This window comes from Xyrauchen texanus, chromosome 13 (assembly GCF_025860055.1).
Source record: "Xyrauchen texanus isolate HMW12.3.18 chromosome 13, RBS_HiC_50CHRs, whole genome shotgun sequence".
Classification (NCBI taxonomy): Eukaryota; Metazoa; Chordata; class Actinopteri; order Cypriniformes; family Catostomidae; genus Xyrauchen; species Xyrauchen texanus.
In genome coordinates, this window is record NC_068288.1 from 33,483,011 (window position 1) to 33,501,293 (window position 18,283).

Below are 18,283 nucleotides of genomic sequence, written 5' to 3' on the forward strand. Positions count from 1 at the left end.
TTCACCTCCACATCACCTGATATAATCTTCATCTGAGGACCAAAATTTGGAGGCACCAAATCCCCAATGTTGCTCATATCAGACAAGCTATATATATTTCTATGACCATATAAACCCTCCGGATCATCGAGAATTGCAGTTTATATGGAGTGATAACTGGATTGACTGTGTCATTTAGAAGTGATGGTGGTGGTTAGTCAGCTGACTGTTCTGATTTTTTATCTAGTAAACACAAGCAGAAGGGGGGAAAATTGCAGAGATTGAAACCTTTAAAAGAAATTAACACTGTAAAAATTTAGGCCCAAAAGAAGGATTCTTGTTCCAATTAGGATGTTCGATTCTTCTCATTGCTGAAGGTGGATTTTTCATATAGAATTTTTTTATTTTTTATTGTGTCTTATTCCCTCATTAATTAACGTTTATATCTCACCTTAGCACTTTTTCCTTCCCCGAGTTCATTCTGGCTGGGCCTGTTTCTTCTAAAGGAGAGGAGGACTTCCTCTCTATTGCTGCCTCACGCCTCAGCCGCAGGAAGCGCGTTATTGGCGCAGCAGTAGGTGTGGCAATGGTGCTAGTACTATTGGTCGCCATTCCGCTATTGGTCCACAGCACCAAACTGGGTGGGTCAGGAGGTGGAGGTACGCATTATGAGATGCTTGGAAGCTGTAAGATGGTCTGTGATTCTCTAACACCCACCAATGAACTAACACCTGTTTCCCCTCCTCCTCATGACATTCCTGGACGCAGAGGGGGTAAGTCAGGTTTTCGTGGTAACCAAGGGCCACCAGGTCCCCCAGGCCCACGTGGGCCCCCTGGAGAACCAGGAAAACCAGGTCCTCCTGGACCCCCAGGTCCAGGGCCAGGGGGATACACCCCATCATTCTACAGCCCCAAAATAGCCTTCTATGCTGGTCTGCGCAAGCAACATGAAGGGAGTGAGATACTCAAGTTTGATGATGTGGTGACAAATGTTGGGAATTACTATGAGCCTACCACTGGCAAGTTTACCTGCCCTCTTCCTGGGATCTATTTCTTCACCTATCACGTGCTTATGAGGGGGGGAGATGGAACTAGCATGTGGGCGGACCTCAAGAAGAATGGACAGGTAGGAGAATGTAACATAGTGTCATGACAACGCATTATGATTCGTTGAGATGGCGAAATCGTAAGACTTTGTACGACTTGACTCATACAAAAATATATGACTTTTAGACCATTAATCAGCAAACAGAATTTCAAGTCAGTACAATACTTGCATCAAATTTTAACTTGCCTTCTATCCAAAACATCTAGGTTACGTATGTAACCTCCGTTCCCCGATGGAGGGAACGAGACGGTGTGTCGGAGAAGCGACACTAGGGGTCTCTCTTGAGCGCCAATATATACCTCTGTTCAATGAAAAAAGGCCAATGAGAAGTTGGCAGACGGTATTTGCATATCCCGCCCCCAGACATACTGGTATTTAGGCGGGGCAAATACGAGAGTCCATTCAGGATTTTTCTGAGTAGCCGGAAATGGTCCGGCCACAACAGTGGCTCGGCTCAGCGACATGGCGGGGAAGACACAACGTCTCGTTCCCTCCATCTGGGAACGGAGGTTACATACGTAACCTAGACGTTCCCCTTCTGTCGCTCTCTCCACGTTGTGTCAGAGAAGCGACACTAGGGGTCCCACTTCAATCATGCCATGCACTGAGCCGTGTACGTGAACTGCTGATATAGAAGCGGGCAGGTATTCTTATGTGCAGACGCGACCAGCTGTATCAGGCTGCACGTACCCTTCCCCAATGCCCCATTAAAGTCATCAGAATCCTTCTGGTTACCCTAGTGAGGGGAACAAGGTGATGCTTGCCAACCTGGGAACGGGCCAAGCCTGGTTGGGCCTCTTTTCTCTCTATGTTTCTCGCATAGAGCAATTACGGCCGGGGCCCTTACATGCATTAAGGGAAGGGGGTCTTACCCAGTTCCCTATTCTTTCAGGGGGAGAAGACCCTGCGGAGACCACACCTACCCTGCAGGGGAGGTAAAGGTGGCGAATACATCACATGGCCGTTTAGGACCTATGTGGGAAAGTTGGCGCAGTGGTAGATCCAGCCTCGTAGAGGGGGGAGTTGCTACAGCACGCGACCGAGGCAGCTGGAACTCTCTAAGGGAGAGACGGGGGTCTGCTCGTGAGGGGACAGTACCGTGGAAATACACATAGGGGGAGTCCGAACAGGAGGCCTTAACCTGTGGAGCACATATTCCAGTACAAGGTAGATAGAGTACCCGTAGTGGCTTGGGTCGGCGAGTTCCTCCGCTGAACTGCGGACCCATGAAGGCTTGGGAGCAATCAACCAGTGTGTTACCGAGTTCTACAGGCTCGGACCTGAGAAAACATGGGACGATACTGACTCAACTCGGAGATTGTAGAATCTCGTGAAAGTGTTAGGTGTTGGTGCCCCTGGCCAGTGCCCACGAGGACGCAACACTTCTGGTTGAGTGCACTCGAACCCGCAAAGCACAGCCTGGGTGTGATAAGCCAATTAAATGGCATCGACAACCCAGTGGGCGAGCCTCTGTTTGGAGACAGCATTCCCTTTCTGTTGTCCCCTGAAGCAGACAAAGAGCTGCTCAGAACGTCTAGAGCTCTGCGTGCGGTCCAGATAGATACGCAAAGCACGTACCGGACACAGCAATGAAAGGGCTGGGTCTGCCTCCTCCCGGGGCAGCGCTTGCAGGTTCACTACCTGATCCTGAAGGGTGTGGTAGGAACCTTGGGCACGTAGCCCGGTCTTAGGTTCACATATGTGTCTGCCGGACCGAACTCCAGGCAAGTGTCGCTGACAGAGAACGTTTGCAGGTCCCCGACCCTCTAGATGGAGGGGAGCATGATCAGCAGGGCCGTTTTGAGAGAGAGGGCCCTGAGTCCAGCTGAATCTAGTGGCTCGAAGGGGGGTCTCTGGAGGCCCTTGAGGACCACCGAGAGATCCCAGGATGGGAACAGGCTTGGCCGGGAGGGAGTTAGCCTCCGGGCGCCTATTAGGAACCTGATAATTAAGTCGTGCTTACCCAGAGACTTGCCGTCTATTGTGTCGTGGTGAGCCACGGCGGTGGCGACATACACCTTGAGGGTGGAGGGGGACAGCCTCCCCTCCAGCCTCTCCTGTAGGAACACAAGCACTGACCTAACTGCACACCTCTGTGGTTCTTCAGCCCAGGAAGAACACCAAATTGCGAACAGGTGCCACTTTAGGGCGTAAAGATGCCTGGCAGAAGGGGCTCTGGCTTGGTTGATTGTGTCTACGACGGTCGATGGTAGACCGGCTAGACCTTCCGCATCCTGTCCAAGGGCCAGACGTTGAGGTTCCAGAGGTCTGGGTGTGGGTGCCAGAGCATGCCCTGTCCCTGAGAAAGAAGGTCCTTCCTCAGGGGAATTCGCCAGGGAGGGGCTGTCGCGAGAAGGGTGAGATCCGAGAACCAAGCCCGAGTGGGCCAATAGGGGGCCATCAAGGTGACTTGCTCCTCGTCCTCCCTGACCTTGCACAGCACCTGTGCAAGAAGGCTCACTGGGGGAAATGCGTATTTGTGCAGCCCCGGAACAAACTCAGCAAACTGCTGGGCGGAGTCGCCAAGTGGTGTCGCCGAATGGACGGAGCTGGGAGACGGGAGCATTTGAGAAAGCATGCTTTGTCTGCCTCCTGTACTGCGACCAGGACCTGTCCATGTGTTGCGTTTCTGGACCACGGGGGTGGCCATCGCCTGTTCGAGTGCAGTTCCTGCGGCACGTCAAGAACAGGACTACCCAAATGCAGATTTTGAAGTGCCTTGTCTTGGTGGACTTGCAGGAGGGGGCCATGGCGTGCAGGGGTGAGCGATCTGGGAGCGTTCTACCACCGAGGTAGCGAGAGTGGAGGAGCGAGGAAGCTCGGCTTGCTCAGCTCGTCATGCACGTCTGGGAAGGAACCGGGGCGGCCAATTAAGCCTGGGGAAGCAAAGGGCGGGATATGCAAATACCGTCCAGACGGTATTTGAACAGAGGTATATATCGGCACTCAAGAGAGACCCCTAGTGTCGCTTCTCCGACACAACGTGGCGAGAGCGACAGAAGGGGAACTTTATTTAAGAAAGGAATATTCTGTGAGCAAATTTGGTTACTCATTACATAGATTTTTGCAATACAAATGACTGATGTATAGTATGTCAGTAACCTGTAATGTGCTTGTAAGTTTTTTTTTTTCTTCCAAGGTACACAGGATATTTTACTATTATTATTTCTGGTTTAGGGTTTGGGTAATGGGGTTAGACTTTATGGTTAGGTTTGGGTTAGGGGTTAAACTTAGGAAAAATCGTTATAACATAGTATGTTTGTTCATTTATTGTTCTCTATGGGAGTAAAAGTTGTAAAAAATTTTACGATCCAATTTCTTATGATTTTGTCATGAGACCAGATTGGATAGTGTGCATCTCTTCTGACTGTTGTGATCCTTCACTCACAATTTTTTCTTCATTTGAAAAGTTATGGAAATCTAAAAGTGTTGATTCTTTTCATGTTGATGCAAATGGGAAAGTAAAATTAGATTTGGTCATCTATTCATTCCCATTTACTGCTGTCGAAGTTTACCCTTTCAATCGTTTACTTATGCATTCCAAATCCCGTAAGTGAAAAGGGTCCATAGCAGAGTTGTGTCATAAACAGAGTTTGATTTGAGTGAAATATTTTTTTATTCACAGAGATAGGTTTAAGGAATAGGTTTAACATTCAAATAGTATCCAGAAAGGTAGTTCCTCAATTAGCCTATCACTTGAGGCCTTGCTGAACAGTAACAGTAAGGCCTACTCTACCAACAGTAAGGCCAAGTCAGAACAGAAATTAGCTAAAGTATTAAACCAATTAGATGTGCAGATATAGAAGACAATTAAAACAACTGTTATAAAGAGCATGGTTTGTGTCATTTGTGTTGGCGCTGAAGCGTTAACTTGTATGATACTCTATGAGGGAATGTGATCTATCCGAATAGGTTCAAATGTGAACTAGGTGTGCAGTTCTATTTGGATCAGTTTAACAGAATAACCTGTTTTTCTTTTTAGAGTCAGAAAGAGTTATAGGTTAACAGTTTCCAACTTCAAGTGTTGCATTAATAACACATTTAATCAAGCACACACAACACACTGTCTTTCTCTTTCTCTGGAGTGGAACGAAATGCAACAGATGGAGTCAGTCCTCATAGGACCCGTGGGTTTAGAATAAATGAAAAAGTAAGGAGAGAAAAAACCTCTCCATCTGGTGAAACATGACACGGATCTGGGATTCAGGCGCTCTCAACTCAACCGCTCAGTTTTGATTTTTAGTAGTGGAACAGAAAGCAGGGATTATCCAAAGAGATATGAAATATTCCCCTGGTATCATGAGTTTACACTCATGTATGAGTTTATACTCTGTATTTTAATCTTTCTCTCACACACAATGTTTCCTTGAGCTTTCAGCTCTTTGTGACAGATTTATCTTACCGGAAGTGATGAAAATCCTTTAGTGAGTCTAATAGTAACATATCAGTTTACCTAAATAGACCTTATTCTCGCTAGCGCCGTCTTTGATTTTTAATGGGAATGACAACAAGGCTGTGAGGGTTAGACTTACTACATTGAGTCTCACCCATTGGCTGTACTGCAGTTTAAAGTGTTTTTGGATCCTTCAGCAGACAAAAGATTGATAAAATACCTGTCCAAGAACATCGAGTATACAAAGAACTCCAGACAACGAGTTGTGGAAAATCAAGTGTGATCTAGGAACTTTATAAATCTTTATACCATTCGTGCCACTGAAGAGATGGTAAGTCTATCCCTCACAGCCTTGTTGTCATTCCAATTAAAAAATAAAAGATGGTGCTAACGTGAATAAGGTCTATTCACCCTACTTTATTTCTGAAATGCAGTTCGCAGAATAGCTGAGCAATCACAAAAACAGTTGTCAATCAGAGATTTGTTCTGTCTCATAGAAAAGCAGAAAGGTCTACTATTACTCATACACTAAAAACATTTTATTGGTAAATATAAAATAGCTCATGTGTTGTGGGCCATAACCAGACTGCTTAGGGATTCAACACTGCCTCCATAAAGTGGAGTACGAGATACAAACTTAAAAGATAAGGAGTGTAGTCTTAGCCAGTGTATGGCATGCTGTATTGCACATATTGTAATTCCAGTGATCTCCTCTCTGGATAAATCATTCATCTTTTTAAGATGAGATTCCCTCTTTTCCACCTGTGCCACACACAAACACACAGAACCACACTCTACCAAATGTCTATCTCTATAGCCTCATTAATTATCTTTCCCTTTAGATAAATTATTTATCCCATCTCAAGGTCCTCTCAAAGCACTCTCACAAACATACACACAACCACACCAGTCCCTTTCAACATCCCAGGAAAAAGCTTTGAGCTTTGAAAAATAATATTTATAATATATAGCCTACAATGGGGACCAAAAATCTGGGACCACTAGTGAAAATGCTTAAAAATTATATTATCAGCATAACAAACTGGGCGAAAAATTTAACAAATGAACACAAAATTAAATAAATAAACACAAATTTTATCATTTTTTAGTATTAGTGCAACATGTCCCCCTTTTGCTTTAATAAAAACTAGCACTCGAGCTTAAAACCTGATTATTCATGTAAGCCCAGCATGATTTGAGAATGTTTAAAGACCATCTTGTGTGCAGTGAAAGAAAGGACATTTTATATTTTTATAAAGGAGTAAATATAGTAAATTACTTTTTTTAAAAATTTTGCTTATTTGATTAGTGACATTGAAATGTGCAGGATCTTAAATATTTCTTATTAATTTTAATTCATATCGTTTACTTTTCTGAATTTTGGATCCTCTGCACATGTAAAAGGTTTTTTTTTTTCAGTGTAAATAAAAATCTCTTAAAACCAAATAGAGATGCAGAGGTCAAATCTGAAAGTAGAAGCCCACACAGATGAGGAGGTTGTGAAATGGGACGCAGTAAGATGGCATGGGATGATAGAGAGATGAGCAGAGGAGAGGAAGATGGATGGCTAATCAGAGGAGAGCCGACAGAGAGGTCGAGAGAAAGTGTTACTGCGAGGCCAGAGACACAGGCCGCATCAGATCAGTGTAAGTAAGATAGATGAGCAAAAAGACAGAGAAAGTGTGAGTGCATGCAAGTGAGAGAGAGAAGGAACCCACTGACTGTATTGTAGGTCATAGGTTTGTATAGGCTGACAATATAAACACATGCATTTGTATAATTATTGTGATCCTTTTGTAGATTGTACTATACTTTGGGCGAAGCAAAATCTTCAAACTTGTCTATAGCAGTGAGGTTATTTTGAGAGAGTTTCTTTTGAGAGATTTCTAAATATAATTATTTTGTGAAATCCCCTTATAGTGTAGCTGAAGATATAGGCAAGACGTTTGTAGGCAGCAACAGATGGGGCTGAATAAGAAATGAAAAACAAAAAGCATCATGAGGGGTGCAGGAGGGAGCCCAACACCCACAAAATTAATGTCACTCAAATAAAATATTCATCCAATTTTTTTCTCATTACAAATTCAGTTAATTAATTCAGTCATTGATTCTTGGCTATGTAAACATGTCTCTTCTCATCTTACTGTGTGACGATCATTTTGCTCTGTCCGTCTTTTGCTTTTCACCTCCCCCCGCTCTTAAAAAAAACCTCTCATTCTCTGTAACGTTGGTGTTGTTACAGTAACACAGCACTAATTACTGTGTGATATGGAAAAGTTGTTAGAAAAGGCTAGAATATCCTGTCAATTAAACAGCAGCTAATGAGTTTACATCCTCCAATTAATTAATTACTATAGTTAATGATGTAATCCCACAGTACCTTGACAGGCATTCGCAGCTGCTGAAATAGACACTCATATACCCCATTTTCCCTGCTTCCAGATTTATACTTTCTCTGCTTGTTTTCTTCATTCGCCTCTCTAGCTCTCATTTCCTGTGCTTTCAATGCTCTTTGAATGGCCAAAAGGTCGCTAGTACAAACTCTGAGATTAATGTCAGTTTGTGTTTGTGAAGAGACCCATTGAGGAGGGTACACACCATAAACACTCATATATGAAACTGCTTTATAATACAAGGCACTTAGATTCAAATATAGAGCTCATTTTTTTTACAATTTAAGGACACACGAGGAACACACACCTGAAGCCTTCAGCCTTGAAGAGCAACTCAGAAGAGAGAAGCATATAGGAAGAATTGATTTGGTATATGGAAATAATTGCAAATTCATCTCAGCTACACTTTGGTTTTTCCCATGAGTGAAGCAGTGTTTGTGCATATATTTAGCAAATTGTATTAATAATTCTTCTCTATAATATAGAGAGTTTAAAAAGCAGCATTTCCCACTCTTCTAACTGTCCATCATTGCTCATTGCAATTCAAATTTTTTTACTTTCTTATATCTGATGAAGACAAATTAGTAGAACGAAAAGCATCTTTCATAAGATAAGTGAACGAAACTTCAAGCAAAAGCAGTCATACAGGAAGGGAGGCCTGCAGTCATATTACCAATTAGCCTCTTAAATGTTACTCAGAGACAGGGGATCTGTGTGAATACAAAATTACAGCACATAAATGGACAATTTATGAATTCATAAATCACAATGTTAACCTTTAGTAATGGAGAACACGCTCTCAGGTTATACATAAAGCTAAATGTCCTCTGAGTCTGTGTACGTGAAAGGATAATACATTAAGTTGTCCTCCTCAGAAAATGCAAAACAAGGAGTGGACATGCCTTCTGCAATGCTATTTTTAAAAACGATATATTTAAATATATTTTGTTATTTATATTTTTATGACAGTTGATGATTCAGTTTTCCAGTATGCACATTACCAAACATCCAGCAGCTACATGCAGAATCTCTAAATACTTTCTCACAAACTCACACAGCTGGTAGCACAACTTATTAAAGGAATATTCTGAGTTCACTACAAGTTAAGCTCAATCGACAGCATTTGTGGCATAATGTTAATTAACACAAAAAATGATTTAGACTCATCCCTCTTTAAAAAAGTTTGGGGATGCAGTGAGGCACTTACAGTGGAAGTGAATAGGGACAATTTTCGAAGAGTTTAAAAGTAGAAATGTGAAATTTATAATTTTATAAAAGCACTTACAATAATTCTGTTAAAACTAAGTAAGTGATTTTATAAAAATAATGTTAACATGCATATTGTTTATATATTGTGGCTGGAATTTTGGAAATATATTGCGCCACACTGTAACCCAGATATTTGCTTTTTTTAAGAAAAGGACGGACAGCATTCGGTATGGACAAAAGTTTCCAGAGTGTTTAATTTGGATATTTATCTAAATGTTGCCTCGAGCTTATGGGTAAACCCCAAACTATACATTATTAAGTCCCATTTCTGCTGGTCAGAGTGGATTGTGAGAGGGGTTACTATACTTGTGACCTATTTGAGAGTAGTGTGTTGAGATCCAAAGTTTAACCAAAATTTGGTTAAACTTTGGGATCCCCAGATCTCAGTTTTCTCAGGTATTTAAAGCTGCGCCACTTGCTCTGTACTATTTTTTTGGGAAATGGCATACACCCCCCTTTAATAGCAGATAATGTGAGAGAGGTGATTACTGCTTTTGGAAAAGGTCATGAGGGGGACGGAGCCTCAACCACTCTCAAGAGATCATGGGAGAAAGATTTAAACTTGGAATTGGAGGAGGGAGTGTGGGCTAGGATTCTAAAAAACGTCAAAACTGCATCTAGAGACGCAAGGGTGTCCCTTCTGCAATTAAATATTTGACATTGGTTCTTTTCGACCCCCTCTAAATTATACAGGCTTGGTCTTAAAGACACACCCACCTGCTGGCAATGCCAATCAGCGGACGGAGACCCATAACCCATGTCTTCTGGGGTCTGTTGAGATACAGAAGTTTTGGTTAAAGGTTCAGAGTCTGGTGTGTGATGTATTAGGCACTCTGGTATCATTTTGCCACAGACTCTGTATCTTGGGCAATGGGGCGGTCATCGGCATTGAAAATAGACACATAAAGAGTTGGGTCTTAACCAGTGTCATGATCGCCAGACAGATCATTTTAAGGGGCTGGAGCACCCTCATTTCAAGAGTGGTGCTTGGAGATGGCAAGGGTGGTGGCCTTTGAGGAAGGGGCATTTAGAAGAATGGGGAGGTACAACATGTTCATGGAGAAATGGGCTGGGTATATGTAATTTATGGATATGCGATTATTATTATTATTATAATATTTTGTATTTGTTTATTTATCTTTTGTGTGTGTGTGTGTGTGTGTGTGTGTGTGTGTCTATATCATTTGAGACCACTGTGATGTTGTTGGGGTCAGGGTTGGATTGGGGATTGGGAGGGGAAGGGGTAATAGTGGGGGTTAAGATTGATTCTGTGTATATATATGTTTTGTTTTACGGTGTTCATTTATGTGAATCAATAAAAAAAAAAAAAAAGTTAATCTGAAGAAAAGGAGGGACAAGTCTAAATTAATTTTCTGTGGTAATCAATCTTATTCAAATTTAAACTTTTTATAGGAATTTATAGAAATATTCAGAAATCAACCACACTATATATGAAAATGAATTAAGGAACAAACTGCCCTGAATACTATGGGTGTTTTTTAGTTGTTGTTGTGTCTTGACATACAAGCAAGCAAATAAGAGCCAAAGTAACATTATTTCAAAATAAATAAATACGTGCCTAAAACAATTGTTGTAGTCTTGTGCCATGTGCAGTTTATAAATGCAGTTATAATAAATGTCAAATAAAATAAATTACAGTGACAGTTCACACCCAGTAATTTTTCTGTTGTGTGTGTGTGTGTGTGTGTGTGTGTGTGTGTGTTTCTTTCATTTGCTGATATTTGGATTTAGTTTTTTTAACTTGTATTATTTGGCTCCTGAATTTGTTTAAAGAATCTGTTTGTCTTATGATCATGTTTTTCTGTCAGAAACTGGGTATTGTTTTTACTGGAAAACTGAGATTTAATCAAGTAACAGGCTGTTCAAATCACTGGGGGATACACAATGCACATTCAATAAAACTCAACATCCATGTCCTCCTCAATTAGACATTTGTTACCAGATATCTCTCTCTATTTCACACACACACACACACACACACACACACACTTGGTTGCTCCATTTGACCACTGGTTGGTGGAGATTCAGTTTATTGTGATACAGTGGAGTTATTGAGGAGTGGGGCCCCATTAGGGGCAACAGCCGAGCCACTGCGCTGTGCAATTACCGAGCCAGCAAGGCCCCGACGCAGCCCTAGGCCTCCCGTGGGATCTGCCACCTCGCGCCGTTAATCAATCCGATTTAGACTGAACAGGGACACGCACCAACATGAGACACGCAGTGGAGACACGCGCGTGACCTGCATATTATTACGATTCCAGGAGAAAATGATGGATAGATGGTGCAAGAAATGAACAGATAAGGAGGAGAGGTGGTGGGGGAAGAAAGATGAGGGGAAGACAGGGATAATTAATGAGTCCATGTGAGAAGAATTAAGAAAAGCATAAGAAAATGTTGATCAATTTGGGACGCGACTAAAAGGCATTTTACATATAAGTTTTACATAAGTGGAAATTGATAATTCACTCTCATTACATTCTTCTTCAAAATACTCAAGTCTATATAGATGAAATAGAAGAAGAAAAACTAGATGTATTATTAAGACATCATACATTGGTTGGAAAGCAGTGAATATAGTAGTCAGTAATTTAATCAATTAAAGTAGTTTAAGACTTTTCTCATATACACAGGATTGAATTCAAAGCATTAATTATGCTTTGGTTATTAGACTAGGTTCCTGCATTAATTAGCAGTTCAAGATAAAATTAGAACTTGGTTGAAGCTCTAATGACAATCAGTGTCTTGAAACTTCAAAAGCAGATAAGATGCAAAAGAAAATGTTGATTTTCCTGTGTTGATGATACAAATAATCAGATGATGAGTCCTAGTGCTTTAGTCATCTCTTATTTCCCTTCTTTTATAAGTACAGTATGTGTGATTTTCTGTTTGTTTTCACGTATGCGATTGATGTTCCCAAGCTAAAGTTAACAATTAATAACTTTTCCAATAAATTACATGAAACACATGCAATAACCATTATTCATTCCCTTGGACCTTGGTCTTTCTTTCTTTTTTTTCTGCCTGTTGTATGTATCACAAATAATGCTTAGTGAAGAAAAAAGAAAACAGAAGTCAAAAGAACTTTGTGTTTTAGATAGAGAAAAGGGAGAGATTTCCAATTAGGTTAGAGGATCTAAAGGCATCTATTTGAGATGAGCATGCCCAATGGATGGTAAGGAACATACAGTTATGACATTATAAAGAGAGTGGCAAAGAAAGAGATAGATGATCAGAAAAGGAGGATTTAATTCAGTGTGGTCATAGTGTTTCACTAGAAGTAGAGCAGCAACTCTTCATGGTGAATGATGGAAATAACCCCACTATCAGTCTGCCAGTATTTGAAATTTTGTTTGTTTTATCTGAACTTGGGATGGGGTGATTGTTGGCTTGTTTAAACCTTTTTAACCTGCCTTCTATTTAATCTAGCTATATACAGTATATATATATAATATATATAATTCTTGAGAACATAAAAACCTGTTTTCTGTTTATTTCTCTCTCTGTCCCTATTTCAGGTGAGGGCCAGTGCAATTGCTCAAGACGCAGATCAGAATTATGACTACGCCTCTAACAGTGTGATCCTGCATTTAGATGTGGGAGATGAGGTTTGCGTCCAGCTGGATGGTGGGAAAGTGCACGGAGGAAACACCAACAAATACAGCACGTTTAGCGGCTTTCTCGTCTACCCTGACTAACACATACACATTCATTCAAAAATACACAAAGCACATGTTCACAAATAGTTACAGATGCTGCTCACACTTTCATAAATCTAGTGATCTACATTAAGATGTATTCAGCACCATCAACATTAGACTATTATACTATACTTGTAAATGGGGAGCATGACCAGTGATACAATTACAAAATAACAATTTCATTGTTAACTTTATAACCGAAAGTATGCTTTTTGGTTTATAGTCTTAAAGTCAACATGGAATGACATTCGCAACCCTTTTTACTTACAGTATGTGACATTTCTGAATGAAAAGTGATATTAAATGAGAAAAAAAAATGGTAGGTCTACTATATGGCAAGTGGATGGAGGAGACTGAAAAATAAGATGGCTTGGAAATGCCATCAAGAAAATTAGAAACGTATCAGAGGCATTTCAGAATAAATCTTTGGAATAAAATGTGTGTCAGGTTTTGTAGAAGGAAGAGAATGATTTCCAAGGATATGCAAGGAAAACACAGTTCAGGGTGACAAACCAGATGATGGGCTGGAGCAGGACACTGACAAGAATCCAAACGAAACCGGGAACACAACCAACAGAGACCTAACAGGGGACATAAACATAAGAAACATCCCACAACAAACTGGCAAAAGACAGAGAACAAAGGGAGAATAAATAGGAGAGAAATAAGGAGGGTAACCAGAAGTGGCAGGTGAAACTAATGAACTAATAACAAGGCAAGTAAAGGGGTGAGGTTTCACTTAAGACAGCACAGACACGAGGGCACATGGCAATGAGAAAACACAAATCCAAGTGCACTCACACAACACTAGCGTCAGGATCCAGCCACAAAAACTACAAGACCATCCAAATTGGCAGGATCCTGACACTAGATACACAAGACAGCCACAAACACAAAAAGACACAACAAAACCTCAACTAGAATCGGGATCCTGACACTACACCCTCTCCATGGGACAACTTCCAGGCATCCCAACCTGAATAGAAGACAAACAAAAATAGTACAGAGGCTTGTAGTTAAACAAAAACACACAAAAAATTCCAACATATGGGGGGTGTATAGAGAGAACAGGACAGGGCTGGAGGCACAGACCAGGGCAAAAGACCAGGTCTGGTGGCCTGGGTTGAAGATCCAGGAATGGGGCAGGGTCTGGTGGCAGGTGAGATGGCTCCAGGAAGGGTGCAGGGTCCGATGGCCTGGGAGGAGGATCCAGGAAGCTGGTAGGGTCTGGCTGGTCCAGAGACGGGGTGAGGTCAGGCAGCCTCAGAACAGGGACGTGGCTTGGCAGACCAAGAGTGGGGATTAGGTCTGGCAGCTCTAGGACAGGGTTGAGGAGAAGGATGGTAGCGGTCGCTGGGCAGGGGTCAGGCTGGGCGGCTGCGGAAGTAGGGGAGAGGTCAGGGTTTGCAAAGGCCGTAGGGGAGACCATGGAAACATAGGCATCCCAAACACACAGGAGGGCGGTAGCCAGGTATGATATGGTAAGATCCATTGGCATACCGACTTCCGTGACAAAGACCATGAGAGCTGTTAGCAGGGGAATGGCCTCTGTGGCTGAGAGCACTGGTGGCATGGGAACGGTCTCTGTGGCCGGAAACGCTAGTGGCAGCGGAACGACCTCTGTGGCCAATAGCATTAGCAGCAGCAGGGGAATGGCTTCTGTGGCCAGGAACGCTGACAACAGCAGGGGAATGGCCTCTATGGCCGGAAGCGCTGGCAGCAGCAGGGAAACTGCCTCTCAGGTAGGCAGGGCGGCGACCGGTGGTGATGGTCCAGGTTGGGCAGCGGTCGCTGCCAAGAGACCAGACTGGCAGGTTGGGAGAATGGAGATATCTAAGGAGGTAGGCTGCCCATAGTCAGTGGTTATCCACACCTTGCGATGGTGCACATAGCTCACAAACTCACAAAACAGAAGAATCCCCCGCCTTCCTATCACCCAGGGGTCGAGGGGGTTCTTAAGGCAGGTGTTGAAAATGTCCTTAAGCTCAGCTCTGTTGAAATCCAGCCCCTCCGCTGCAATGAGGAAGTCTCAGGTGATATCTCTGACATCATCCTCCCATTCCTGAGGGAGTAGGGCTGGTTGAGGTGGATCAACCTTTGGCTGCTGGAGCTTTGTTGGCTAGGAGATGGGAAGAGGAAGATGCCCATTACACATCCGCTGAGTCCTGTACAGGCCAGTTCGTTCAGGGATCAAACACAGAGTGTTACAATGGGCTTTATTTAATTAAATAAATATGCAAAAATCAATAAAAAAAAATCTCTGAATGGAAAAAACACAGACCAGGCTGGGCGGGAGCAGGGAACGGACAAGAATCCAAACGAAAAAGGGAACACGACCGACAGGGACCTAACAGGGGACTAAAACACAAGGAACATCCCACAACGAACTAGAAAAAGAATTAAAACAAAAGGGAGAATAAATAGGAGATAAATAAGGAGGGTAACGAGAAGGGGCAGGTGAAACTAATTAACTAATAACAAGGCAAACAAGGGGGAGGGGTTTCACTTATGACAGCATAGACATGAATGCAAATGGTAATGAGAAAACACAAGCCAAGTGCACTCACACTAGTGTCAGGATCCAGCCACAAAAACTATAAACAAGACCAACCAAAGTGTCAGGATCCTGACACTAGATACACTAGACAGGCACAAACACAGAAAGACAGGTGACAGGATCCCAACACCACAAACTAGAGATAATGATAGTGTGCACTGATGAATCGTTCAAAATTAGACTATATATATAAAACTATATAACTGTACATTATTTTAATTGCTAACAGTCTTCTGGATCTAACCATGGTTTATATGCTACTTTACTTTTAATAGCCCACCATTGGAGTGTTTATGAAATTGATAATGTTAATTAAAAGTTCTGAACCACAACAATGACAGGCTTCCTTAAATTAATGATGTTATGTGTCATTTGCAAACTTCATGTAGTATTGACATTATCAACCTCCCATCAAACTAAAAAGAAAAGTTATTTTAAGGAAAACCCAGAATTATCTTTTTGCAATTTAAAGATCACCATTCTCCCTCTGCAGCCAGTGTATGAATTTATGTGTGTGCATGTAACTGCATAACAGAAACTTGATGAAACAAAAAGGCTGTATGCATTTCATGGCATGGAAACTGAATGTTTTTAACTTCTATGTCTTTTAAATATGTACACTATGTTTATACTGAAGGAACTTTGAGACTATTGTGAAATTAGAAATCAGTGACTCTCTGTATAATGTCACAAAACATCTCAAAGATTTAAAGGTGACCTGATCAATTGTAATCATTCAACATCAAGTTTCTCTGTGTATGTGTGTGTATGCATGCATCGACAATGTGTGTAACGTAAGTGTGTGTGCATATAAATATAAATTGTAAGACATTTTCTTTAAAATATTCTATTTGTAGTTTGATTTCTGTTGTAAACCTTTGCAGTTATATTACATTATTATAGACTTTTATTGTGGCATGTTAAAGAGTACATGCTATAAATAAAAATGAAATTAACACTTTGGTGTCTATTGTTATGAGGAGAACATAGAATAGGCAACTTATTGCCTTCCATTTCAAATTAAAGCAGGACACTTACTAACAAACATATAATCGATACCTGCCTCATCCAATACAAAACAGGTACAAATTTCCTATAAAAATAACAGAACATTTAAGGTAGAAATACAGTTAACAGAATAAATTAGATCAGCTCATTACCATACACAACAAAATTAGTTGTTAACAGAACCTCTTTTTCACTCACACACACACACACACACACACGTCAGGTTTTCATGTTTAATGGGGACTTTCCATAGAAATAATGGTTTTTATACTGTACAAACTTTATATTCTATCCCCTAAACCTCACAGAAAACTTTCTGCATTTTTACATTTTCAAAAAAACATGGTGTGATTTATAAGCTGTTTTACTCATGGGGACCGACAAATTGTCCCCACAATGTCAAAAATGTATATTTTTACTGTACTTATGGGTACATTTGGTCCCCACAAGAGATAAATACACGCTCACACACACACACTCAAACACTCCACTAATTTGTCAGGAAGCTATTGACAGTGTTGATTACTGTAAGGAATTTCACAGCAAAAGGGAAGGAGAACACAGGGAAGGAGGTTGTCCAGGCTCCAATAAGACTTTTAATCAGCCACTTCAGTGCTTTACAACTTCACAAACACATCAGCTTCACAGGCACGTAGTCACTTAAACACATCAGATTCACAAACACAATAGATTAAACGCAACAGCTTCAGAAGCGCCTTGGTCTTCCTTGTGCCAGACACTCTCTCCTCTCTGCTGGTGATGTGGCTGCTTATATGCCACTTTCCCCATGCCCACTGAAATTAGAAACAGGTGTTAAACATAATCTAGCTCAGGTACAAACGCCCTACCACTTTCTCTCTCTCCCCGGATGGATTCTTGACGCCCATGTTGCCACAATTACCATTTACTGTGCCTCACATACTTACAAACAGGCACATACACACACACATTTCCTTGGTATTGAGGGGAGATAGATGGCTGGACATCCTTTAAAGGACAATAACAAAAAGGTCAAAGAGATGTTCGCTAGACAGTAACGCCAACGCTCTCAGAAAATATGATAACTCTGGCAGAAACAAGGGGAGAGTTTCACTGTGTGTCGATCTGCACTGACATTCCAGGTCTCTACAGCTCAAATTGATGGCATACACAAGACATCGTAATCGCACTTTTCACAATCATTTTAAAAAAGTATTGAAGGGCAAGCACCACAACATTCCCACAAACTCGTGGACACATGAAAGAAATAGAGAAAATCACTGGGCACACTTTTGAGAATATCTACATCTAATGAAATCTGTCTCCAACAAGCCTCACATTTTTACAGTAAAAGGGACTTAGCCATCAGAGATAATCGCATTTTACTGTTGTATTCTTCAACCATCGTGGTCTGTTGAGATTGACTTCTTTATGTTTTACTATTTTCGAAATTAACCTATTGTTTTCGCTTCTAATTATTTTAATATGTTCCTCTGACCTAATCAAAATCTAATAGGCAGGTATAATGTATCATGAAGTATAATGCATTTTTAGAAACAGTGATTGAATGTGATGGGTAAATTACATCTCAATTGTAATCTGGCACTGATTACATATTACATGACTAAAATTGTAGTCAGTAACATAAACTCTTATAATTTGATTACTTTTTTGGATTAGTTTTGACCTGTTTCTTGGTTATTTGACTTCACATGCATTTGAGAAGTATAAACTGGTACAATTTTACGCAAAGTTGCTTATACACATATACATGATAGAAAACATATGATGGATCAAAATATGAGAATTTATGTGATATTGTGTGTGTTTGTGTGTCTATGTGTTTTTCTAGCTATTTGCCTGTTTTTGATTGAAATA

The 18,283-nt window shown here is 41.3% G+C and overlaps 1 protein-coding gene across 1 annotated transcript; it reads left to right on the plus strand.

The window, feature by feature from the left end:
- Positions 1-559: 559 nt before the first annotated feature.
- On the plus strand, positions 560-12,858 carry LOC127654272 (complement C1q-like protein 4). Its single transcript, XM_052141394.1, has 2 exons — positions 560-1,105; positions 12,679-12,858. The coding sequence occupies exons 1-2, from the start codon at positions 566-568 to the stop codon at positions 12,856-12,858; spliced, it is 720 nt and encodes a 239-aa protein (XP_051997354.1). The 5' UTR covers positions 560-565.
- The last annotated feature ends 5,425 nt before the right edge of the window (positions 12,859-18,283 follow it).